The 25545-nt window shown below is 40.8% G+C and overlaps 1 protein-coding gene across 17 annotated transcripts in view; it reads left to right on the plus strand.

The window, feature by feature from the left end:
• The window catches only part of SOX6 (SRY-box transcription factor 6), a 600742-nt gene that overhangs the window by 513330 nt on the left and 61867 nt on the right, over positions 1-25545 (plus strand). For 11 of the 17 annotated variants that reach the window (XM_037049998.1, XM_037049997.1, XM_037050000.1 and 8 more), the window contains 2 exons: positions 5245-5470; positions 8290-8477. In XM_037049998.1, the coding sequence (XP_036905893.1) occupies positions 5245-5470; positions 8290-8477 (414 nt within the window). The remainder of the gene's footprint in view (positions 1-5244; positions 5471-8289; positions 8478-25545) is intronic. The other 6 variants (XM_037050011.1, XM_037050001.1, XM_037050004.1 and 3 more) reach the window with 1 other exon arrangement.

Consider the following 25545-nt stretch of genomic DNA (forward strand, 5'->3'; position numbering starts at 1 on the left):
GGCATGAATGGCCACGGTTTTATTACCAGTGTTTGTCATAGACTTGTGACATTTCTCTCTAAGCATCTTAAACAGGTGGGGAGCCAACTTACAGTATCGGAGAAGGAAGATCTCAAAAGATTAGATTTTAAAAAGGGAACAAAAAAAGCGCCTAATGCTGACGTTACGTGGTTTGGCGATAAAGGTCTCCCCTTCAAAGACAGTTCCAAATGTGGGCTCTGAGGAATGAGTGGCACCATGCATAGGTGCCATACAGGTTGTGATAAGATAAACGGGCTCTCCCAAGTTATGGCTGGGGCGTGAGGGATACCTCCCCTCACTGGTTTTCAGTGCCTTAGAATGGGGCAGCCAGGAGGTACTGGCGATGAAGGGAAATGGGTGACCCGTTTCAACTTTGGGCTGCAGCTGGCACCTACGGGCAGTCCTGGTTGGTTTTTACGATTGCCTTCCTTTCCTATATTGAATTAACAAATTCAAACGGTTTAGAAAAATAATTGTTTTACATAATTGACTTATCTTCTTAGAGGGGTATGCTAAGCACAGATGTATTACTATAAAGTGCCCAAAGTACTGCATTGGAAAAAATTTGCAGTTCTTAAAGTATCTTTGAGATCTCTAAAATATCTTTAGATATTTTCACATGGAAAATATCTAAAGCCCAACAATCACCATTGAGGGCTACAAACTCACTGAAATAATTTTATTTTCTAGTATTTTTAGATAGAAATTTTGAGATTTCAGAAAGGCCTTTAAAAAACTATGGCTCCCAAATACCAAAGATTAAAAAAAAGTAAACATCAATGAGAGAGACAGTTCCACCTGTGCCCCAAAGGTTTTCAGAGTCTCCAAAGAAGTAGAAGGACATTTATGCTTTGTTGTTAGAAATACTGAGATATGACCATGTACTGTTCACATTTACTATGACAGTGTGGCTGTGGTAACAGCCTTTTTGTCTTCCAAGAGTTTCGATTAGTGAAGAAGAGTCTGGACACTACAACTCAAACCAAAGCACTTTGTTTAATTGTAGTTGAGTATAAGCATATCAAACATCATGACTTGAGACATTGAGTATTAGGTATTTTAACATGAAAAAGTCACTTTGTCAGGGAGTTGGCCAAATGGAACCGCACCAAACCAAGTCTTTACTGGATGAGTAAAATGTTCCCTGGTTAAATTTAAGTTTATATCTGCTTTTACCATTCCAGCTTTGTGGGCCAGCTGAATTTTATTACTCACTTGACCACATGCAAATTCTTAGGGAGTTCTCTATATAATTTGACCTGACTATATTTTATGTTAATAACAAAGGAAGCATTCCTTATATGTACTAGATTGTTTATTGTATGGGTAAAAATATATAGACAAAGACAGAAAACAAATGTTTTAAATTTTAAAAATACCTTCTATCTATTATTGAAGAAGTTCTGAGCGCAGTCTTGTAATTTTCTAATTGAAGGAAATATGGTCACTAAAATACCTCATGTTTCTGCCTGTAGTCATTGCTTTCCCTGTGTATATAGCTTGTCCACATCACAAAGGGCATAGTTTGCTGAAGGTAACAAAAATAAACACAAATGGTTTTATGTACCTCCTTTCACCCAGAATTTTTATTTGCTATAATTGTCAACATCAGAAGTCAGAATGTTTCTGTTCAAATATCAGTTATACCATATTTATCCTCCATGTCATGTTGGGAAACTGAACTTTTTTCAGCCTTGATTTTCTCCTCTCTAAAATGAAAGTCAATATCATTATGGGTCTTCAATGAGATAGTGCATCCTGTAGCGTACAGTTGAGTATTCCATAGTTGTTAGTTAGTATAGTGATTATGATGATGATAATCTGGCAGTAATTAAGGAGATGGTGGTGGTGGTGGTGGTAGGGCTTGGGATCGAAGTACCTAGTTGGATACGAGGAGAGATCTGCGCGATCTACCTAGAGGGTTACCATTTTCAACCATGATGGAGGAACAGGAACCAGGTGTACTCTGCTAGCTTAAACAACTAAAACTCAGGACAAAATGTGTAAAACAATGGTTTTCAGACATTTACAATGGGAGTAGAGGACGGTACTCCCTGACCAAAGAGAAACAAGTGAGGCAGGCACTATAGTTGTTTCAGCTCACTGTCTAGAGGGACTTTCTAGGCAGTAGCTCAGGGAGGGATCCACATGGAATCTGGCAGCCTCCCTGAGGGAAGCTAGAGCTCAGAGTTTAGGGGTGCTAAGATGGATGGGAAATGTGGGGTAGAGTGCTAGAGAGGAGAGAGCTGCACCCAGAGAGAGTGCTTTGAAGATCTACAGAAGTTTCCCCAAATTTAGCTGAGTACTGATTAGCATATGCATTAGATGTGAGGAAACCATCTAATATCAGGGAGAAATGTAGGAATAGCAAACAAAATAGTTAAAGGTTCGCAAAGGACTGAGAATAGTTCATATTCCCATTAGCCAGAGTAGAAAGGGCTCCCGATATACGGCTCAGAAAGTAGAGTCTGCGGAGGGGTGTTACCTCAGTAGTGGGGCCAGATTATCCCCAGATGAACGGTGGCTCTGGCCTGCTTAGCCAAGCTCAAAAGTCTATCTAGAATGGGTCAAATTGTTCTGTGTCTCAGAACAAAGTTTACAGATATTTAAAGGGATATACAAACTCCAATGCCCAGCAATGTAAGGTTCACAATATGTAGCATTCATTCAGTAATTATCAGCCTTTTAGATAAGTTAGAAAATGTGAGCAATAATGAGGAGAAAACTCAATCTAGAGAAGCAGACCCCAAAATGACACAGGTGATAGAATTAGTAGATAAGCCAGTAAAAACAGCTATTATAAAGGACTTACAACTACAGCCAAGTGAGGGGATAGGCAAATCTGCTCCCTACAAAACACCCATAGAATTCCTGCCCAGCCAGGGCAGGCTATGAGGACCAGTAGCAGGTCTGCCGCAGCAGGAGGGGAGTTACATGATGTGGAGTCAGTAGGTGCTTCCAGCCCCAGCGGCATTGTTTGCGGAAGTGGAAATTATTAAATTATAAAAATAAATAAGTTGAACCATATTCAAAGCTGAATAAAACCAGATGTTATAAACTCCATATGTTTAAGAAGGTAGAGAAAAACATAAGAATTACAAGTGAAGACATGGAAGACCTGAATTCAGTGTCTGGAGATGAAGGATGCAGTGTTTGAAGTCGAAAGTGCACTGGATTAGGACTTGATTGAGGTTAACGACAAATTAGACATTACGGAAGATTAAGGATTTTGATTGCATAACAGTGAAACTGTCCGAGATGATCTGCACAGAAAAAAGGCAGTGCTGTGGGGTATCAATGACCTAATACATGCAACTGAAACCCTGGGAGGATAATGAAACAACAGAAAACTATTTGAAGAAGTAATAGCTGACAATTTTCCAGTTTTGAAGAAAACTCCAGACTCATCTGAGAAGCTCAGTGAACCCCCAAATAAAGAAACGTGGAGAAGACTAACTAGATACCTAGCATATTAGTTACTATAATTTAGATTTAAATAAAGGAACTAACTAGTCTAAATATCCTTTGAGTTCAGAGCAAAAGGAAGTAAATCGTAATTAAGCATATTGGATAATTTTGACATTCATAATACATGTAAACACCGTATTAACTAAGAAACTGTCCTATGTCTAGATGTAAATAAAAGAACATTGCAGCATAGATGTGCCCCATTACCCATTTCCTACCATGACAAAACAAAGCAAAACAGAAACAGAGAACTGCAGGGCATCCCTACATTATCAAATGCCTTGTTGTCTGGGATAGTACACTGGTAAAGGGCCCTGAGCTTTGGAGTCAAATAAATTAGAATTTGAATTTTGCACCTCCATGTATAGCTTTGGGCAATGATTTTCTCACTCTGACCCATCTTCCTTAGTAAGTTTAGAATAATACTGCCCACCTTCATAGATTTATTGATAGTGAAATGAACTAATATGTATGAAAGCATCTAGCACAGTGCTTGGTGCATAATGGCTCCTCTGTTGAATGTTATATGTTTTTTCTAGTTCTCCTTCCTGAGTAGTATTTTCTGGCATCAGCTTTTGTTTCCTCTTAAACAATGACCACGAACACTGGAAGGGACCCTAGAGATCAGCTAGAATTAGACCCTTTTTTTTCCCTACAGATGAAGAATGGAGCCGCAGAGAGGTCGCAGGTTTGCCGAAGGGAAGAATGCTCTATTTTCAAGCTCTACTGTGTTTTAAACAGCAACATTCAAAGCAAGTTCTCTGTCCCTCCTCAGAAGCAAAACAGGAATTAACATTTGCTGACAATTTTATTTTAGAACACAATAATGCAGACCTTAAAACTGAACATTTAAATGAATGTGCTCATACTGCAAATAAATTTCTAGCATGATGGAAGGGTTGTTATGGGTGTTTGATGGCAGGATAAATGAGACCAAATAGAGGCCAGGAGCTTAGCTTTCAAGCTTCTGGTTAAACTAGAGTTACAAGCAAGATATTTGAACGCTGTGCTCAGTGAAGGACGGGCATCTTAAAATAGATGTTCTGTAAATATATGGAGCGAAGATATAAAGAGACATCACTTTAGACATGAGAAATAAATTGCATATAGCATGGTATGTAAAACATAATTATAATGTGTGCTAGCTCTTTGCAAAAATTAATTTTAAACATGAGTAGAGACCAGAACACAGACCATGAAGAGTGCCCACACCCAGAAAGCCACACAGAAGCCGGGCTGTGGCATGCGGCTCCCTGGGCAGAGGGCCAGGGGGTCAGAAGAAGGCCTTCCGTGTTTCCATTTTTAAAGTCCTTGCAATTGTTTGATTTAAAATATATATTAAAAAATTAGCTGCAGAGCCTATTTATAGTTCCAAGAACTTTTTTAGCGAGAGTAACACAAAAGCACTACAGAGCTGCTGAAATTTTAAATAATTCTTTGTAAATGCCCTAGGTTAATTTAGATCCCTGAAAACACATTAGGAAATTAAGCTGTAATGTGAGCTAATTCAGATTTTAATTTGGCAAAAAAGAATGATCCAACTACACAGTTAATGTAAATAGAAGCATAACACAGGGAAATTAATGAGGTTTCCTTCTGATGAATCTTCAAGGAGGTAGATAATTAGCTTCTTTTGTTATGATTGTAGGAGAATGTGGCATTGTCTCTGAGGTGTAAAATAACTGTGGCTTACTAAGTGATAATGTGCTTCATTTGTCTTTTTAAAAAATAATTATTGATGTTAAACTCTTGTAGGATGAAGCAGCAGCGCAGCCGCTGAATCTCTCATCCCGACCCAAGACAGCTGAGCCTGTAAAGTCCCCAACCTCTCCCACCCAGAGCCTCTTCCCAGCCAGCAAGACCAGCCCTGTCAACCTGCCCAACAAGAGCAGCATCCCCAGTCCCATCGGAGGAAGCCTGGGCAGGGGATCCTCTTTAGGTAAATGGAAAGGTCAACACCAGGAAGAGACTTATGAATTAGGTAAAAGAAAGCAAACCTGTTGAGTGATGACTGATCCTTATTTCCAAAATGTTCCTTAGTCCAAGGGGAAAAAATGTAAATCTGTTTTACTGAAGCATAACCCAATTTGGTGTCTTTGGGGTGATTATAACTTTTGGAAAAGGCCATAGTACAAATTTTGCTGGGATGAGTTCTTTAGGTGATGATGGATAAGATCCGGCAGATTAGAGACTCGCAAATTTCTTTGTTTGGTTGGTGCTTTGCTGCTAAAGTAACTCTGGGCAGGAAGAGTGACCATGAGCCCTCCAAAGGCTCAAGCTGCCTGCCGAAAGTTCAACATTCCTTTGAAATTTTAAGATGTATGTGAATTTTACATCTAATCTACTAGTTTTCATTACAACAAATATGAGTGACACATTTCAGTGACATAACATGAAGTAAAATTAGAATCTAATAAGATACGCCATGAGGATCCTCTGGCTTCTTAGACTCGCTGACATCCTGCCAGGTACCTCTAGGAATATTCTCACGGCCAGGGTGAGAAGTGTAGCGGAAAAAACATGGATTTTGGCATCAGACAGACTTGGACTAAGAGCCTTTACTTATTAGCTATATAATCCTGGAAAAGTTATTTAATCTTTCAAAATTCAGTTTCCTAATCTTCGAAAGGGGAATATTATTTCCTAGCCCCTAGGTTGTTATGAGAATTAAAAGAGAACAATGCACATGAAGTACCTAACGTGGCATCTGGCACCCGAAAGGCGTGAGGTTTAGTTAGGAAGGCTGCGCTGAATGAACACACACATTTCCCTACACGTGTGCGCTGGCGCAGCCCGTGTGAGAACACAGCAGCTTCGCCACTTTATTGTTGCTGTACTCTTTAAGTCCCTTAATTTTTAAATGAAGACACAGAAATTCAAAGGGATTAGGGACTAGAACTAGCATTTCTTCACCATGTTACCATCCTTGTTATTGAGTCTTGCAGCCTGAAATGCTTATAATAATTAAATAATGGGTTAAGGTAGCAGTTTTCAGTTTAACTTTTTTGCCTCTTTTATCTCACTTGATTTTGTCACAATATTCCTGAGTTAGGCTGTGTAGCATTATTACCCTTATTGTGCATAAATTGTGGTTCCTACAGGTAAGATGCCTTGCCCACAGCCATGGAGCTATGCAGTCAGCAGAGTCAGACTAGAATCCAGATCCTTTCAGATGTCACTCAGTGCTGTTTTTGTGAACTCACAGTTGGAATATTTGCTGAACTGTGTGAGGCCTAAATGTGCCTTCTGATGAGGAGAGGTCAGTCTTCCTCACTGCCATTTGCACACGAGAAACCACACAGTAGCCTATTCTCATTTTGAGTCCAGACGCCTCTTTCGGGGGCCCAGGGACTCTGGCTCACATCAGTGGTTTTGCAGTGGAAGAGAGAAGTGAATGAGTTCCAGGGTATGAATGTGATCCCTGGACTGTTGGACGTGGTGTGATGAGGAAAACGCCAACCTAAGTAAATAATAGACCTGATTTTGAAATGGCCCTCCCACAATCCTCTTCTGAATTTTGTTGGGAAAGCATTTGTTTGCTCTACTGAGCATTGTGAGTGACAAAGAGGCTTATGTCACTAGTCCTGCTCTTAGGAAGTTTATACTTCAACAGAGACCATGAGCTAGCAGTGGGCTGAAGTCATAGCTCTGTGCTCCGGACAATACACAGGAGATGGTTTTTTTGTATCAGGAAAGCCCCAGAGCAAAAGATATGAGTTTCTATATCCTAAAAACTTACTGGCTTTAAAAACCCTTCCATAGATAGCCTTGGGAACATTTTCTAAATTCAAAGACACATGCACATGCATGTGCACGCACACACAGACGTGTGCCATGAAATGCTCACACAGGATACAAACAAGTGGGTCATGTGAAACTTTACCACAGCAGCTGAAATCTACCAATCAGCAAGTAATTGTCTTCTTTTTCTCTAAAATTGGAAAAACTTATCTAAAGTATTGATTTTAACTTACAGTGTAATGCAAGATATGAAGGAAGGTTAGTCAGTTTAATTTTGAGTTTTTTCCCCACTGTGTTGCATGGAACATAATGAGAGTAAATAGTTATTGTCACTTTATTTGAAGCACTGTACTTATGTGAAACTCATTCCCACTCAGAGTCTTGCTACCAGGAAGACAAGAAGCTGAGAGCAGTGGGTGTGCGGGCTGGGGGCAGGGAATGGGTTGTCATTCCCTTGGTAAATAACTGAGGCAGCATGATGAGTAGAATGCTTCATTAACCAGCCAGTGAGTGGGGAACGGAGAGTGTGGTGTATTCCTCCCCACCTGCTCTGTCCTGCAGTGGACATACAAACACACAGATACACATGTCACTGAAACACACATGTAGCTTTGCTAGGCCAGAAGCAGCTTTCCTGAATTAGCACACTAAACATAATGAGCAGCCTGATCAGATATCTCTGTCCTCCTCCCACCCCTTCTTCCCCACCACTGTCCCACTGAGTGTCAGATACAGCCAGAACAGATAAATAGACACACATCATTGGAATCTAGGACCCTTCATCTGTGACAGAGCCCAGATAAACTGAATGCAAGGTTATCCTCCAAGAGCTAACAAGACAAAACAAAACACAAACAACAACAACAACAAGAAAACCAGCACAGCTTTGTTGCCCTGGCTTCCGTGCTCTATGCACAGCACTGTGCTTTTCTGACTGGCAAACGTGCCCCTTCTGTGTTTGGGGAATGCAGCATTCTACAGGGAAATAGAGGGCGGCAGTGGTTTTTAAAGATTCTCATCTCACAAGCCTCTGATAATGAATGCATCCTGTGTATGCAGATATCCTGTCCAGTCTCAACTCCCCTGCCCTGTTTGGGGATCAGGACACAGTGATGAAAGCCATTCAGGAGGCTCGGAAGATGCGAGAACAGATCCAGCGGGAGCAACAACAGCAACAGCCACATGGTGTTGATGGGAAACTGTCCTCCGTGAACAGTATGGGGCTGAACAACTGCAGGAATGAGAAGGTAAAACTTGCTCACCTCCTTCACTGGCTCTGCTAGACCCATTGGCTCATTCTCACCTGGCTTCTCCCGGGCTCTCAAGCGTCAACCTGCAGACAAAGACATGTGTTCTAGTTTGAGGACTGTGCTGTGTCCCATTTAGGAATTACTGCTAGGGAACAAACCCGCCTTTTCCCATTTACGTGGGATGCTCCCAGGCACCCAACCTACCTGCCTGTTGGTGCCTTCCCAGCCCATTCCAAAAGATTTAGAAATATAATAAAGGGGATATGTGAGGTTATTACAATAAGAATAAAGAATATTTTAAAAGGAGCTAATAAATTACTATGACTCATGATTGAATTTATTATTAAGCTTCCTGTTAGCCAGAGCAAAAATATAAAACAAAGCAGCTTACAAAATGCATTAGTTGACTTTTTTTTTTGGTTCAACAAATATTTATCAAGTGCTTATTCTAGATACTGTTTTAGGCACTGGAGATACAACGGTAAACAAATCAGATAAAAATCCCTGCTCTCATACAGCAGACATTCTAATAGGGGAACAGATAACAAAAAATGTTGAATATATAACATAGTGTCAGTGGTATTGAGAGGTGAATGAATGCCATGAAAAAAATTGAAGCAAGGCCAGGGAATGGGGAGTCTGGGTTTGCTCTTTGAGACAGGGTGGTAAGGACTCCCTGAGAAAGTGGCACTGAGGAGAGATACGAATAGAGTCGTATGCAGGCAGGCCCTGTGAAGAGTGGGAGGAAGAACATCCACAGTGGGAACAATAAGCGCAGAGGCCCTTAGAGTGTAGGACCAGCAACCAGAAGCCCCTGTGGCAGGTGCAGCATAAGGGGAGGGAACGCGTGGGGCAGAGCATGTCAGACCTTGCTGGCCCTGAAAAGGCTTTGCATTTTACTGTGTGATAGGAACCCTTGGACAGGTTTTGTCTGGAGCATTGACAGAATATGATTTACCTATAAAAAGATTATTCTGCCTGATGTGTGAGAAGGGATTGTAGGAAGTTAAGACTGGAAATAGGAAGACCAGTCTAGAGGTATTCATGGTGCACTGGGTAAAACATTCTGATGATCTGATGAATGAACAGTCCTCGACATCCCTTGGCTTGTTGCCACATCACTCCAGTTTCTGCCTCCCTCTCCGTTCACATGGCTGTCTTCTGTGTCCCCATGTCTCCAAACCTCCCTCTTCTTAGAAGGATATTAGTCATTGGATTTGGGGTCCACTGTAATCCAGGATGACCTTATTTTAACTTGATTATATCTGCAAAGATGCTATTTCCAAATAAGGTCCCATTTTCGGGTATCAAGGGTTGGAATTTGAATATTGTGTCCTCCTTTTGAGGACACAAGTCAACCAATTAGTGGGATACGGAGCCATTGCTCATGTTGAATCAACCTCCCATTGTTATCTGTGCTTTCCAGCCACACCAGGAGACAGCTGGGGTACTGGGGACTGGAAGGGGTCTGAGGGGCTGGGCATATGATGGAGCTCTCAAAGCATATCTGCAACCAGAGTCCTCACCCAGATTGTGAAGCTTAGCTCTGGAAGGGTTCACTTCCCATAGCTTAGTAAAAAATTTAACTCTTAAGTTCCCTCTGCGTTGAGTTTCTGATGTCAACACTGAATATGTGTGTGTGCATGTGTGTGGTATGTGTGTGTATACTACTTAAAATTAATCATTATTGGATACTCTGACTTGGTTGATCCTCTTCACAGAACTTTCAGATCAGATAGGAGAAAGGCTATCCAGGGAAATGGTGAGTCTAAGATGCCTATTAAGCCATAAGCACTTGGGACTCATCAGGCACATGCCAGGCAGTGGGATATGTTCAGACAAGTGCCTTGTTCCCCATTAAAGGCTCTGTCCTTGCCAGTGGGCTCACAAGGCAGAGCCCTGCCTGAGTAGATGGTCAGGACCACAAGAAAAGACAAGCCTTGTCCCCAAACCTCTCCTACCCCTCTGATGCTAGAGATAAGCACAGAGTCGTTCTTCTGGTCTCAGGTACTGCTTTCTGCTCAGTGAAAACACAATGAAATAATAACATACTTAATCTCAATGTAAATAACTTCATAAGACCCTTTTTAGGGACCCGGGCAAGTAAAGAAGTTTTGGCATAAGGCTGCTGCATGAGACATTGGGTTAAAAACGAGAACGGGCATGTGCACAACAGGCCATTTCCTACTTTCCAATTTTGTCAAGGGTTCGTCCTAAAATTAGTTTGAGAAACGTGCCAGTGATCTGTTTGAGTCTTTTTAGTTATTTATATTCAAGTAGAAGTAATATATACTCATTGGAAATTCCGGTAATACGGAAAGATACATGATAAAAAGCTAGTCACCCTCCTCACCCTACTAACTACCATTAATGATTGAAAATTTTCGTTGAGTGATAACAACCACTAGTGATTCAGGAATTTTCTTCACATATAAAGAAAGTACTTGTGAATTAAAAAATATTTATCCTCATATGGAATCACAGTCCCTGGGGTGTCACTCACCCACTGCATGATGTTTGGCAAGTGGGTCAGCCTCTCTGTGTCTCAGTGGCTTTATAATATGAGAGTAATAATCTGGGTTGCAATGCTACGAGCTTACATGTGTGTCAATACACCTAGCACAGCTCCCAATACCGAGTAGGAACTTTCTTAGTGTTTTATACCTTTTAAACTAAATTGTGGGCAATTTTAAATGTGTGGAGCAAATATACTATTTTGTCACAGACATGAGATCCTCACACAACAATGGGAGGGTGAGCAGAAGGAAGCAATAGGGTTTTCAGATGTTGGCATACTGGCCGATTCACATGCTTAAATTAAACTCCTTTCCAACTAGGTTGATACACAAAGCTACAGAAACTTCAGATTTACTAGATTAGATCGGGGTTTCTCGACCTCGGCACTACTGACATTTTTGGCCTGGGAATTCTTTGTCGTGGGGGTGCTAATTTGGCCTCCCTCCATTCTTGAGATGCCAGCAGCACTCCCCGCTTTTGTGACAAGCAGAAATGTCTGCAGACATTGCCGAATGTCCTCTACTGGGGGAGGGAGGACAAAATTGCGTGTAGTGGAAAACCCTTGGGCTAAATAAAATATATTTAGAATGAATACATTTCAGAAACTTCATTCCACAAAAGAATTCAAATTATTTCATTTAAATAGCAATACTTATTGTTATAAAAAATAATTTGCCTCTGATTAATGTCATCATTAAAATTGTTCTTTGAAAAATGCATTTAGAAATTTTTTTTAAGATTTTATTTATCTTTAGAGGGGAAGGAGAGGGAGAGAAACATCAATGTATGGTTGCCTTTTGTGCGTCCCCTGCTGGGAGTTGGCCTGCAGGGAACCAGCCTGCAACCCAGGCATGTGCCCTGACTGGGAATTGAACCTCGATCCTCTGGTTCGCAGGCCCGCGCTCAATCCACTGAGCTACACCAGCCAGGGCACATGTAGAAATTTTTGTTGAGAATATTTTCACAGAGTTAAAATGGAGTATGTATAAATGCCATTTAGTTTTGAGGAAAACGAGAAGTAGGTTCAGCATTGCTGCTGCAGCTCGGCCTTGCGGCCCAGCCGCTCTGCTGTTCGAAGCAGGTGTGGAGCAGCAGCGTCCCTGTCCACGTGCACGAGCCCAGCAGTGAGCTGGCACTGGACACACCTTGCTTCCAGCAGTGAATCTCTGTCTGGCGTCGTGACCCAAGATTGTTAAATCCATGTCATCAACTGGAGTTAAAATTCAAAGTTAAAACTTCACATAGGTTAATTTCAGGTATTTCTGACTGACTTTTAAAAATTCACTTTGGAGGAAGAAGTCTGAGGTTCTGAAATAATAACACCTTATTTCAGATTGGTAGACAAGGAAAGAGGAATGAGCGATTAGGTTAGATGGAAAATAATGGTAGTGAATCTAAACTTGACCTAACACTTATCACACTGTCACTGAGCCTCTGAAGGGAGGTGGCAGAGTGGCCTCTACAGAACCAGAACACCCTGGCTGCCCGGTTACGTGGAGCTGGCTCAGTAGGTGCCGTCCCTGCTGGCACGTGCAGCCCTGGAAGGCCCCTCGTGTTCAGGGTGTGTTCACAAGCTCTCCTTCACATGCGTGATCTCGCCCCCCAACGGTCTCTGTCACTCTTTAGAGCATACGTTTGGGGGTTTTGTAAGCTTTGTTTAGTTTCTAGAGTTGCTGTCTATTCTTGATTATCAGGTTAGTTGCAGCCAGAAGAATAAATTTAGAACAAAAATCAAAGGACTCTTATGATGGTAGCTTTGGCTTTCTTATAATCAAAATATACATCTTAATTGTTCTGTAAGATGCTACTTTTTATTTCGAGGATCAGATCTTCTGAGGTCAAAGAGGGTAAATGTATAATGTGCAATAAGATTGATAACATGGATTGTGACAAATTTGGTTTAACCATCTTCAAAGTTGTCTACTTTGGAATTACCTCAGTTTTCCTAAATATAAAGATCTATCGATTAGATTTATGAATTTGCCCTTGTGACCTATAAGTCAGTTTTAGAGATTTTTTCACAGTGTTGCTGCTATAAAACCTCTCAATTTATTAAGCATACCCAGTTACTTTCTTATTTGGACATTCCTTACAAAAGGGATGTGTCACAGATCCGAGAAGCAGGGCATGAGGTGGAGATTCACAAGCAGTTTATTGGGAGTTCCCTTTCCGCTTGCCACTCTGGAAGGGAAAGGTCAAGAGCAGCATTAGGCTGCAAGGCAGTGCCAACCAAGACCTCAGCCAGACCGACAGGAAACTTGGAGGCTGCCATGGCCATTCAGAATTGCCCCAGGCTGGGTGGAGGGGGTGAGCTTTTAGACACTTGTGTCAAACAGTTTTTGGGATAAGGGCTACTTTGGGAAGGGGACATGACCTTGAGTCAGGTGACTCTCTTCAGCTGGGTCAATGCTAAGCAGCTTCTTTGCAGCTGAGGGAATAAATCTTTCAGTCCTAAAAGAGGGAATCTGTGTAGTGCATCACAGTGTCCACTGTGAAGTGTTTTTGTGACATTTGGTAACATTAGATGTATATAAAACATCCTTTGTGTATACATATATTAATATGGACAAGCATTTACTACATAGGACCAGGGATGCTTGTGTCTTTACAACCCATAAGGAATTGCATATATGTTCATATGTATACATGTCTACCCATGGTACATTTCACTTTATTGGGCAAATCTCTATTTCGATGCTTTAAAAGGAAACATTGTTAACTTGATCAGCCAGAACGGCACCGATGGAGCTGTTCTGGTCGGCTGTGTCCCAAGATATTTAGGGTCTGTTAAATATACAGACTGTAGGGACAATAGACTGTAACAGCGCCTCAGGAGGTATTATGCTCCATCATTTCAGCAGAGCTTCTGTGCTTGGATCGTGAGTGCCTTGCCAGCAGAAGTCTGAGTTACAGCCTGGGTTTTAGCTTTCCACATCAAGAACACCAGCCATCTCCGTCCCCTAGTACCATCGCCACGAGATTATTTTATAGGGCAGTTGTTTACCAGGTCTTGTTGTCTTGACATCTCTAAGGCAGAGAGTACTTTGCCTGAAAGCAATACACAGCATAATTTTAAATAGGATGCTTCTAAAAGTCCTAAAGGTAAGTTAGAAGAGAGGCAAGACAGGGTGGGCCTCCTTAGGGTTAAAGTGTGTTCTGTAACTTTTCTGATCTTCTTAATGTTTGAATGCTCACTTGGTTGGTTAGAGCAATTTCCTTCATAGGTCTTTCATAGGTATTATGCAACTTGGGAATCTGGTTATTTTGCTCATTTTAATAATCTTGAGGAGCTGCTCATGAATAGGCAGCTTATATATCCATATACATGTAGCCTGAACTGCTATCCCATCATCTTTGGAGAATCTCTTAAGAAAAATGCTTGACCTTGTTGGGTGTCGAAGTGAGCTACTGTGGACACTATTATCCTGCTCCGCCTGCCTCTGAAGTATATTGGTGGGATTAAAACTGCATGGTGCAAGAATTGGGTGGGGCCTTACATTTAATCTGGTCCAATTGTTTCAAATCACCAATGGGAAAACTGAGATCTAGTGCAAAAAAAGCACTTACCCATGGTCACATAGTGGATTCATGGCAGAGCAGGAATTAAATCTCAGCTTTTCCAATTCTTAGTCAGTAATATTTCTATGTCCAGAATAACATCAGATTAATTTATTAATTTTCATTGAGATCTCTAAGCCTGTTACATACAAAGGTACTTATGTTGGCAATCTCAACCCTCTGATGGAATAAGGGCGAAAATAAACAAAACTATGAAGCAAAAAAAGCATTGAGCCCCTTTTCCTGCGTTCTTGTGACCTCCCATCTGGATGGGACAGTCTTCCCTGCCGTGATGTCCACTGGTACTGGCTGTGGGAAGATACCAGTTGGGAAACAGAAAATTGAATGATGGCGACAAAGATACAGAGTGGTGGCTAGACTTGGAGCAATGTTAGAATCAGAGGCCCCGAGTTTTGCAGTTGATTAATCCTGGGGCTTCAGATTCTAGGTTAATCTTGGAAGTGGCCTGTGCTGTTCTCTAATGTTAAGTTACTTAACCTCTGTGAATCTCAATGTGCATATCTATAAAATAGAGATAATCATCCTTTCCTTGAAGAATTGTTTTGAGGAAAAAAACTTATGAGCTCTGTCTGGAAGAAGTCCAGCCATTGTTAGTATAATGAGGACAATTCATGTGACATCAATATAATGTGGCAGCCAACAAGAGTGGACTGGAATGCATGTGTGTGAACAGTGACAACTTCACTATACTGATCAGTGGGAGCAGTAGACGCTGTTGAGTGAGCATGTGCACTGTGTGGCCATCACGTTCAAATGGGCAAGTAAAGCAATGAATCTGCATCAAGTTTTGTGTAAGCTTGAACATTCCTATGTGGAAACCATTTGAATGGTTCAGAAGGCTGCAGCTATGGGCAGGTGGTGATTGGCAGCTTCATCATGACAGTGTACCCACTCATGCATCCCATCTCATGCAGTTTTTTGGCAAAACATCAAATCATCCAGGTGACTCAGCCCTCCTACAGCCCAGGTTTGATGCCCTGCAACTCTGGCTTTTCCCCCAAACTAAAATCACCTTTGAAAGGGAAGAGAATTCAGACCATCAATGAGATTCAGAAAAATATGATGGGGCAGCTGATGGTGTTGGAAGATCTGTGTGAGGTCCCAAGGTACCTGCTTCGAAAAAAGCTCAGGCATCATTTTCCTATGTCCAGTGTTTCTTGTATCTTGTATCTTCTTCAGATGTCTATTCTAAATGTCTCTCTTTTTCATAGTACCTGGCTAGGTATTTCCTGGACAAGACTCACGTGTCAACTGCATATCTGACACAAGAGATACTGTATTAATGTTAGGTCCTTTTTCTCTTTAAGACCTCAGACAAGTTATCAAATCTGCTGTAAAATTTGTTAAATTTCCACTCTTCGCTACTCTCCAATGATGAAAGCGTTAACCTACTGCTTCTTGGGGCCAAAATGTCTTATAATAGAGTAGAAGATTAGTAAGAAGCTAATAGGTATCTTCTTATAAAATCCAGATATGCATTTTTCTTTTTCATTCTTTGAATGATTTGTATACACTAGCTACCTGCTAGGATCTGGCCACAGCCCACATGATAATATTCCAGTTTGATTACATTGTTGTGCTCGGGGGATTTTGTCCCTACTAATTTAATATATACTTTAGCATATTCCCAGAAAAATCAGAATTTCAATCTACGACTTTTGAAAATACTTAACCTGATTTTTGATAACCATATGCATTTCTTATGCCAAAATTATATTTTTTCAATCAAGTAAATAGGAAAATAATGATCCAATCACTGAGGCACCATGTAAACTTGCTCCTATTTGTTAAAAAAAAAAAAGTTGTTCATTTTTTAAAAATATTTTATTTATTTATCTTTAGAGGGGAAGGGAAGGAGAGAGGGAGAGAAATATCAATGTATGGTTGCCTCTGCCAAGGACACACAATGTATCGTGTGTCCCCTGCCGGGAACTGGCCTGCAACCCAGGCATGTGCCCTGACTGGGAATTGAACTGCGATCCTCTGGTTCGCAGGCCCGTGCTCAATCCACTGAGCTACACCAGCCAGGGCAAGTTGTTCATTTTTTACAAGTGCAAATTCTTGTTCCTCTCCCACAGTTTGCAAAAATATGTCAGAATTTTACATTGGTATTGTGTTGTTATAATGACACTGCCCTCTTTTATTGGAAATGGAAATTATACTGGACGTCTTCTGCTTCACATTGTCAATTACCACAGCTCCTTGTTATTTACACAATTGACTCAGATATTCATTGTTGCATGACAGGATACATTCGGGCAGAAGATCAATATAGCTCTACGACAATAAGTGAAAAGGACTGTGAGCAAACTATTCAGCAAAGTGGGTGTGGGGTGACACAGACCAGTGAGGTTTTGTTGTTTCCAAAGGAGCACGTGGTGCTGAGTAATCAAGGAGGTTGTTTTTGTGAGCATTTGGCTGGTGTGCTCGGCTGCAGTGCCTCTTTCTATGTCGACCTGATCCCAACATAACAACAACTTGTCCTCTGAGGGGTGTGGGCACAATAGATTTTTCACAGTAGAGGAGAAGTTCTGATTTGAACATCCTCCTTTGCAAAGCAGAGCAGTAGTTGGTTTTTAAAAAACATTTATGTAGTACTTTTCACATCATGACAAGAAAGAGTTTTGTAGTGCTCGTGTGTTTCAAAAATATTATTACATGTATTATCTCTCTTGAACCATTCCAAATTAGGGGGTATGGTAATGCTATCCTTGTTTTCCAGATTAGGAATGTAAATCCAGCTCTCAAGCACTTGATTCCAGCATTCCCTCCCTTCGTCCTCTCACTTGTTCCCTGCGTCTCTGTGAGACTGTCAGGGCGATTTTACTTAACAACTAAAAGAGGACAGAACTCTGAGTTTTCAACATCAATTTGAATGAAGCGAATGCTAAAACCGTGAGATAAAGAAGTTCACTTAGATCTGTGCTTCACACGTATTTCTCTGACAGGGATTGCCATTTTATACTTGCAATAGTTTGTTTCTAAAGCAGTATGCACAGATCGAAATGCTATAAAATTGGGGAAAAGTGTGTTTTTATTAATTTTAGATTTTACATTTGAACCAATAACACTGGGTGACTATGCAGTGCTGTGTGTAGGCTCCTGGCTGAAGATAATCATTAAGTTCCTTTTATTTCTGTTGTCAGGGCTACTTGACTGGTTGCCTAGCTACTAGTTTAAGATCTAATTCATAAAAATAACAACAAACTTGTTTGGTTCCTTTCTTCTCTGCATGTTAAATGGAAAAAAATGGTGAGAATTTATAAAGGTTTACAAGGTTCAAGATACTTTCCAGGGCTTAAGGATGGGAGAAAGAGCTCTAAGAAGTTTAGCTTTGTTTACAGGTGTCTTAAATTAAAATGCCATGCCCAGTGAAAGGGTCTCCCAGCACAAGGGTTCACATTAGATGCCTCGCAGTTACTAACTTCGCATGGAGAGTTGTTGGTTTGGGCATGTATCGAGCAAAGGCACTAGTAGTGAGGATTTCATAGACCCAACTGCCCAGTGTGGCAGGTACTTTCTTACCCTTAATCCCTCTGGGTCTAATCTCTTAATCCTGCCAGGTCAGCCGTTCTCAACGTTTTTGGTCTTAGGGCCTCTTTACACTCGTAAAAATTATTAAGAACCCCAAAGAGTTTTTATTTGTGTGGGATATATTTATCATGTGAAATGTAAAACTAAAGAATTAAAAAATGTATACAGTTATGTGAAAATAACAATAAACCCATTGTATGTTAATATAAATAACACTTTTGAGTATCAAGTATAAGCTTCAAAGTAAAAAAAAATAGTAAGGATAACAGATTTTTTTATTTTTACATTTTTCCAAATCTCTTTAATGTCTGGTTAGGTAGAAGAGAAAGACAGGTGGACTCTTATATCTGCTTCTGCCTTCAATCTGTCGATGTGCCACCAGGCCATGTAGCTTCTGGGAAACTAAATTTATACTTAATTTTATAAATGTAAAACTTTATTAATACTGAATTTATACTTTCCTTTCAACATGAACAATGTGGGGTAGTTTACAGTGATACATACATACACTAATACAAAGTAAAACCTACCTGGAGAGGAGACAATGGGCAAGAAAAATTAAAGGTAGGAAAATAAAGCTGGGATAAGATAAGTGCACAAAAATACTTGTCATTCCTATTTACGTAATTGCTAGAGGTGACTGTGGGCTTCCTGGTAACCAGGCAGAAGGAATCGTGGTACAAGGTCTCACTCTATGAGTAACGCAGTTTCTCTGGAGAAACGTGGGTTTTCTTCTGTGGGTCCTCATAAAAGCTTGAGACATACTCCAGAATCTTTCTGTGATACTCAGCTCGAGAACTCTGATGATTTTGTAGGGCTGTGTCTTAACAGAACTTGTCATTTATCTTTTAGATCTATCTGTTTTTACCAAGCTTTCTTTGTTGTGTTGTGACTGACAGTGCCTTCTTCTTTATCCCACCGACATTCATATTTTCAATCCCACCCCATTTTAATTAAGTGCTTACTCTACACAAAGCACAGTACTGAACATGTGTATGGAATGGTAGGCAGCTCAACCTCCTAGGAAAAATATCTTATGTATGTATTAGGCCATCTTTAATAAGCGTTCTCTCTCTCTCCCCTTCTCTTCCCTTGCTTCTAGCATCCACATCCACGTGATTCAGGTTGTGAGTAAGAGCAAAGATTTGAAATTAGGCTGCCCAAGCTCTCTGAGAAATGGGCATATTCGTAGTTTCTAGGCACAAGTGGTTGTTGTGGAGATTTAGAAAAATCATCCACGTACCAGGCCTTGTACAGTGTCTGACATATAATTAGTAGAAAGGCAGGTTGAAATAGATCATTGTCATGGCTAGTTTAGATTTATCTTTATAGATAATTGTGAACCATTAAAGGTGTTTGTGGATGGGGCACATTTTGTCTGAACTGCATTTTAAGAAGAATATGTCCATTTAAAGAAAGAATGGGTGAAACCTTTAGAGAAATGTGGAAGAGTAGAGAGCGTGTGTTGGAGTCAAACCGACCTGGACTTCAGATTCTGGTTGTGTCGCTCACCAGCTCTGTGACCTCGCTGAGCCTCAGTGTTCTTATCTGTGGTTAATAATACTTAGTTTCTTGGTCGTTGGGGAGTTCATCAGGAAACTATACACCAGTTCCTAGGACCATGGCTTTAAAAAAATTCGTTCTTTTTTTGTAGGATTTCTGAGAGCATATCTGTAGGTGAAGCTCCATTTGAAATGTATTAATTTGTTAAATTGATTTGAAAGATAGAGAGAGAGAGAGGGCGAGAGAGAGAGAGAGAGAGAGAGAGAGAGAGATTTGTTGTTCCACTTACAACATTCACTGTTTTTTGTGTGCGTGTGTCCTGACTGGAGACTGAACCTGTACCCTTGGTGTATTGGGACCACTTGGCCAGGATCTCCATTTAAAATTTGGTTAAATCTGCCTTGGTTTCTTTTGCATTCTCACTATTCCTGAGCCTGTCCTAATGTCGTGGAGGCAGACTTTTCCGGTGGAAAGAACCGCCGTGCAGAGGAAGGGTGTGTCACAAACTTAGTGTCAAGTGACTTAATGCTGTAAAGCCCCATTTAAGAAATTCATAAAATATTCCCAAAGAATCCTCAACCTCTAAATTAGATAAGTTTCACCTAAATGGCCTTTAGAATCCACTCAATTTAAAAATATCTGAATGGTAGAAAATTCAAAACACATGTTGTCAGGACTTTTTCACTTACTTAAAAAATGCACATTTAAGAAATATATATAGTTATGATTCAATTGAAACAAAATGATAGGTTTGAAGTCGTTGGATTGCAGAGAAGTTTTTAAAGGTAAGATGTAGACCATTTAAATGGCAAGTCATATTTTTAAAAACCTAGTTGATTTCAGTTTAAAACATAGCTTTAGTAAGGCTGAGTAGATTCTAAACTGTTTTCCTAAGTTTTCACTAAGCTCCTCGAGACAAACAAACTGCCTCCTAAGTCTAGCGATCTGTTAAATTCTCATTTTTAAGCTTCTCAGAGAAACATACACCACCAGTTGAAAACACTCTGTATTATTTTCCTTTCCGCCTGCCTTTGGGGAGTGGGACCCTGACTTAGGAGAAACGTGCTTTGCTCGAAAGCTCTGTGGACTTTCTCAACACGTTGGCATTCCATTCCACAGATGTTGGCTTCAGTACATCCTGAAATTTTCCTCAGGGACCTTTGCCCTGGGAATAATGTCTGCTCTGTCCTTGGACTTGTAGGGACCCCACAAAAATCTCTTAGTTGATTTCTCTCCTTACAGAATCGTAATAAGTTGCTCCTCAGATGTTTATGGTGGTAACTTTGAAGCCTCATGTGGTCTCAAAGAGCTTGACTCAGTGTTGGTACTGCTTGTATTGTTATGTTATAATCTTTGCCGATAGTGGTGCCAAAGTGTGTGATCTTATATGTGATAACTTGACTAACGTGAATATTTGGTTAAGTGGAACATTACATTTTCCAGGCATGCTTCACACACAGTAGGCACTCTGTAATACTAGCTGATGTAAGTTGATGTCAGTAACGAAATTTCCTGTACTTACATTTGTAGATCTGAAAGTTTAGAGTCTTACAGCTGAAATTTTTTAAAGATGTGGTTAAGCCTTGTAGCCATGGATGAGGTGGGTAATACTTTCTCTCTTTTCCTGAGAGCTTTCTTTGCATTTGTAGTTTTAGGAAAATAGTAGCAATCACTAGAATCTCAGTCTTTCTCATTGTTTTAAAAGCACTTTTTAAGATTTATTATCATACTTAATCCCAATAGCCATCCTTAGAGGCAGAATTTTTATCATTCTTCTACAGATGAGGATGAACTCAATGAACTCAAATCATCTGCTGACATTCACACAGGTAGTGTCACTGCCGAGGCTCTTCAAAGCCTGTTTTCAAATCTCGCATTTCATCCACCACAGGGTGAAGCAGACAGACTTCACCCCCTCCCCCAGTGCTAGCTCTGCCTCTGTGTTCTGGGGAGCCCTGGATGTAGCACAGAGCACGTGCTGGCTGGGACGCTGCAGGAGTGTGTGCTTACGTGTGCTGTGTGTGTGCTGTGTGTGTGCATCTCTCTGAGTGTTTATGCGCATCTTTCTCATGGTGGGTGTGAAGCTGCATGGGAGTCTGTCTGTGTGAGGCTTTATTCTCTGTGTAAATTTCTACCTCCAAGTCTCTGTGTGTGTGTTTGCTGCCTGTGTGCGTGTGGGCATGCGTCTGTATGTCTGTCTGTTTTTGACTCTGTGGGCACTGACGTCTGCTGTTGTCTGTCTGACTCCGTGCATCTGTGAGTGTGCCCATGTACTTGTCAGTATCTCTTTCTGTCTGTGTGTCTATCTGAATGTGTATCTGTCTGTCTGAGTTGGTGTGTCTGTAAGTCCACATCTGTGGGTCCATGTCTGCGTCTTTCCCTGAACCTGTGTGTCAGCATGTCTGTGCCTGTCGATCGAGGTATATGTGTGTCTATATAAAGGTGTGCATGTGTCTCTCTGAGTAAGTCTCTTTGTATGTGTTGTACCCTCTTCTTTGTGGGGAGTTAGGCATGAATATGCTTGATTATTTCCATTTTCACATTGTAGGTATGCAGCTGTGTACGGAGAGTACATATGAAAACTCTGCTCATAGATGTACTTTGTGCATTATTTCCAGCACCGTTTCCCTCTCAGCATTGTATTGTCAGAAATGTGCCACTGGGAGCTCTCTGGCAGAAGTTCGCTTTTAGCTAAGATCCGGTTTGCCATTTTTGACGTTCACAACCAAGATTAGAATGTCCCCGAGTGTCTTCCCACTGTGGATGGAAATGCATTCTTTTATTTTTGGTGCAACCCTGATTTGCCCTTTATATATTTTTATAAATGATGTCAACAGCATTGTTTCTAAAATAACACAAAGGGTGTCTTGTAAAACGCACTGCCCAGTAGCTTTAGTTCCCTAAACCTTCTAGGCTGCAAGTCTCATGTGGTTTTTGACAAAGATCACTCTGAAATTGTTTTCTTCCCATATCGAAGGTCAGTGTAAATTTTATGAAAAGTTCTGTAGACTTATGGTTTACAGAAACCATAAGTTTGGAATCCTGTTGCCTGTATGGATATTAAAATATAATTTTCCCATCTGTAAAATGAGAACAACAAGGTAAACATCTAATCTAAAAAACATTTTAATGAACTCTTATATTAAAAATTACACCAGTTTATTATTTTAAGAAGATGAGTTCCCTAATTTCTGTAATATTCCTACAAGGGAGCTGATAACAAGTTTAGTCTTTTTTATTCTAGCCCACTAATTTCACTGTTGTAAAACTATTTTATTCACAGGAATGGAAGAAGGAACAGGACCCTTTGAAATCAATCATAGCTAGGCCCAAAATTCAGTTTCATAGACTAATAGGTGATCTTCTCACTTCAACACAAGTATTACTAGCTGTTACCTGGAGTCTGTAACTTTTCTGTGCCTTTGTAACTCACTTGGAAGGTGGAGATGATGAAAACACCATATACAATTATGAGAACATTAAATGAGATAATGTACATGAAGTCAAGTAGATGCAAACAAATATTCTTCTGGACCCTTTGTTGATTGCAATCATATGACATAACTGAGCATTACATAGGAAGTGCTCACCATCTCGTGTGTGGGGCCTGTGACGTTCTTGGGATTCAGGGAAATATTGACCAGTCCCTTTCTGCCCTGAAGAAAAATATAGGCTGACCTGGGAGACAGGACAAGTGCATATAGAGGGGAACCTGACAATGTCCAAGTGCCAAGTGAGTGAAGGAAGCTGCCACGATGATTAAGCTCATGAAGATTAATGACAGGTGGAAAGAGAAGTTCTGCAAAACAGGAGAAACTTAAAGTACCTCAAGGAAGGAGAGGCAGGGGAGAGCCTCAGAAAAGAGTGAGTCTGAGTGAGACACGGGTCCTCAGAGGGGGAGAAATGACTGGAGGGCCGTTCATTCAGGAGAGGGCTAGGCTCTGGGTTAGAGAGGGGGCCGTTCTGACGCGGAAAGCCATGAAGGCCTGGCAGGAAATGTAGCCCAAAGTTGGTGTATGTGTGTGTGTAAGAGAGAGAGAGAGTGTGTGTGTGTGTGCATGTGTGTGAGAGAGAGAGGGAGAGAGGGGGGAGAGAGAGGGAGAAATGATGATGTTAGTGGAGACTTTGGTAAATTGAGTGTATTTTTCCATGTAAGTGAGCTTGCGGAGAGTCGACCTGTTTGTTACATAAAAACTATGGAAGCAACTCCTAAGTGATAATCTTCTCAGTGGGAGAAAACTCAGGGTGGTATAAGATTGTAAATCCAAATTAAAATTTCAAATAGTTCACATTAATTTATAGGCATTTGTGGATGATAAATGCTTTTATATAAAAATCTCATTTGGTATTCATAAATATCCTAGGGGAGAGATTATTATTCTCTGTTATTATTCTACATTACAGATTTAAAACACCAAGAATCATGGAGGTAACTTTAGGTTCAAATACCAGCTCTTCTCTGTGTAAGTTTTGTACTTCCAATGTACCATATTATTAGGTTACTATTATAATTATTAAAGGAAGAGCCCATGTTTTACTCTATGCTGTTCCCCTAACATTGAGCCTGAAATGCTCAGTCACTATTCATTGATTGCTTGCTTGTGGCTGGAGACCAGACAGTGGAAGAAGCAGTTACTCTTGCAGAAATAAAAATGTACTTTCACTGAGTCTGTCTATGCTTTAGTGTATGTCTGGCCTTTCTCTGACAGAAGACATTGACATTATAGGAGGGTTGATCCTAATTAGACCTGAGTTAGAAGAATTTTTATTTTTTTCATTTTATTTTTTAAAAAATTACTGGGTGACATTGGCTAATAAAATTATATAGGTTCCAAGTATACAATTCTGTGATGTCATTTGTATATCACATCGTGTGTTTGCCACCCAAAGACAAACCTCCTTTTGTCACCATGTGTTTGACCTCTTTTACCCTTTGAAGGCTTAGTTCGTAGCATCAGCGTTAGAAGAATTTTGAAGCCTCTTTCCTGTCCTGTGACCCTGCCTTACTGCCACTTTCTCTTCTGTCTTTTCTTCCGTTTCCCAGTTGGTACTTCTCTGCCTCCTTAGGTACGAGAGTTTATTTCTTTGCTTTCCTTTCTCCAGAATGTTCTTCTTAACCCCCCCCCCATCTCTCCCTACTCCCCCACTCCTTCTCCTCTTCCTCTCCCTCCCCTTCTCTCTTTCCCTCTGGAATTCCAGTCTCCCACTCTCCCTACAGCCTTGCAGCTCACTGCAGTGAGAGTGTGTTCTGTCTGCTGATGAAGGGTTTCCTCCGAGGCCTTGGAGCTGGAGGGGAGGCGGCAGTCTCTGCATTCTCCTGTGGCGGATGCCTGGTGCAAAGCCTGCATCTCCCCACCCAGCCCACTGTGGTGCAGGGGGTCTCCTGAGCGTGCATCTCTAACACTGGGGCTGGAACACTTTGCAGAAGAATCCACCACACAGGAAGGAGGTAGCGTAGCTTAGCGGGGCTCAGAGACGACTGGCACAAATTTATTCAGAATTCAATGCTGATTTTAGCTTTTTAAGTCACAGTGCGTAGTCTTAGACCTAACTAGTTGTCTTCAGAAGTTTAGTTTATGAAATAAATACTGTCTGAAAGGACTTTAGAAGCCAGTTGGATCTTGATCTTTCTGATTTCATGACCTGTGCCTAAAACTGAGTCAAGCCTTATGGGTGCAGCTGCACAAAAGAGTAGGAGGAATTCAGCTGGGGCTTTGAATCCTGAGACCTGTCTTCTGGGTCTCTCTCTGACTTTCCTATCTGTGTGACCTTGGAGAAGTATCTCATCTTACTGAACCTCAGTATATTCTTTAAAATTAGGATAATTGTGCCTTACCAATGACTAAGTGTGTAAAAGGAATTTACAGGGTTTCTTTTTAGATTATATTTATTTACTTCCAGACAGAGGAGAAAGAGAGGAAGAGAAACATCA

Source organism: Sturnira hondurensis, unplaced genomic scaffold (genome assembly GCF_014824575.4).
Source record: "Sturnira hondurensis isolate 20B ecotype Veracruz unplaced genomic scaffold, ASM1482457v3 Scaffold0006505, whole genome shotgun sequence".
NCBI classification, from domain to species: Eukaryota; Metazoa; Chordata; class Mammalia; order Chiroptera; family Phyllostomidae; genus Sturnira; species Sturnira hondurensis.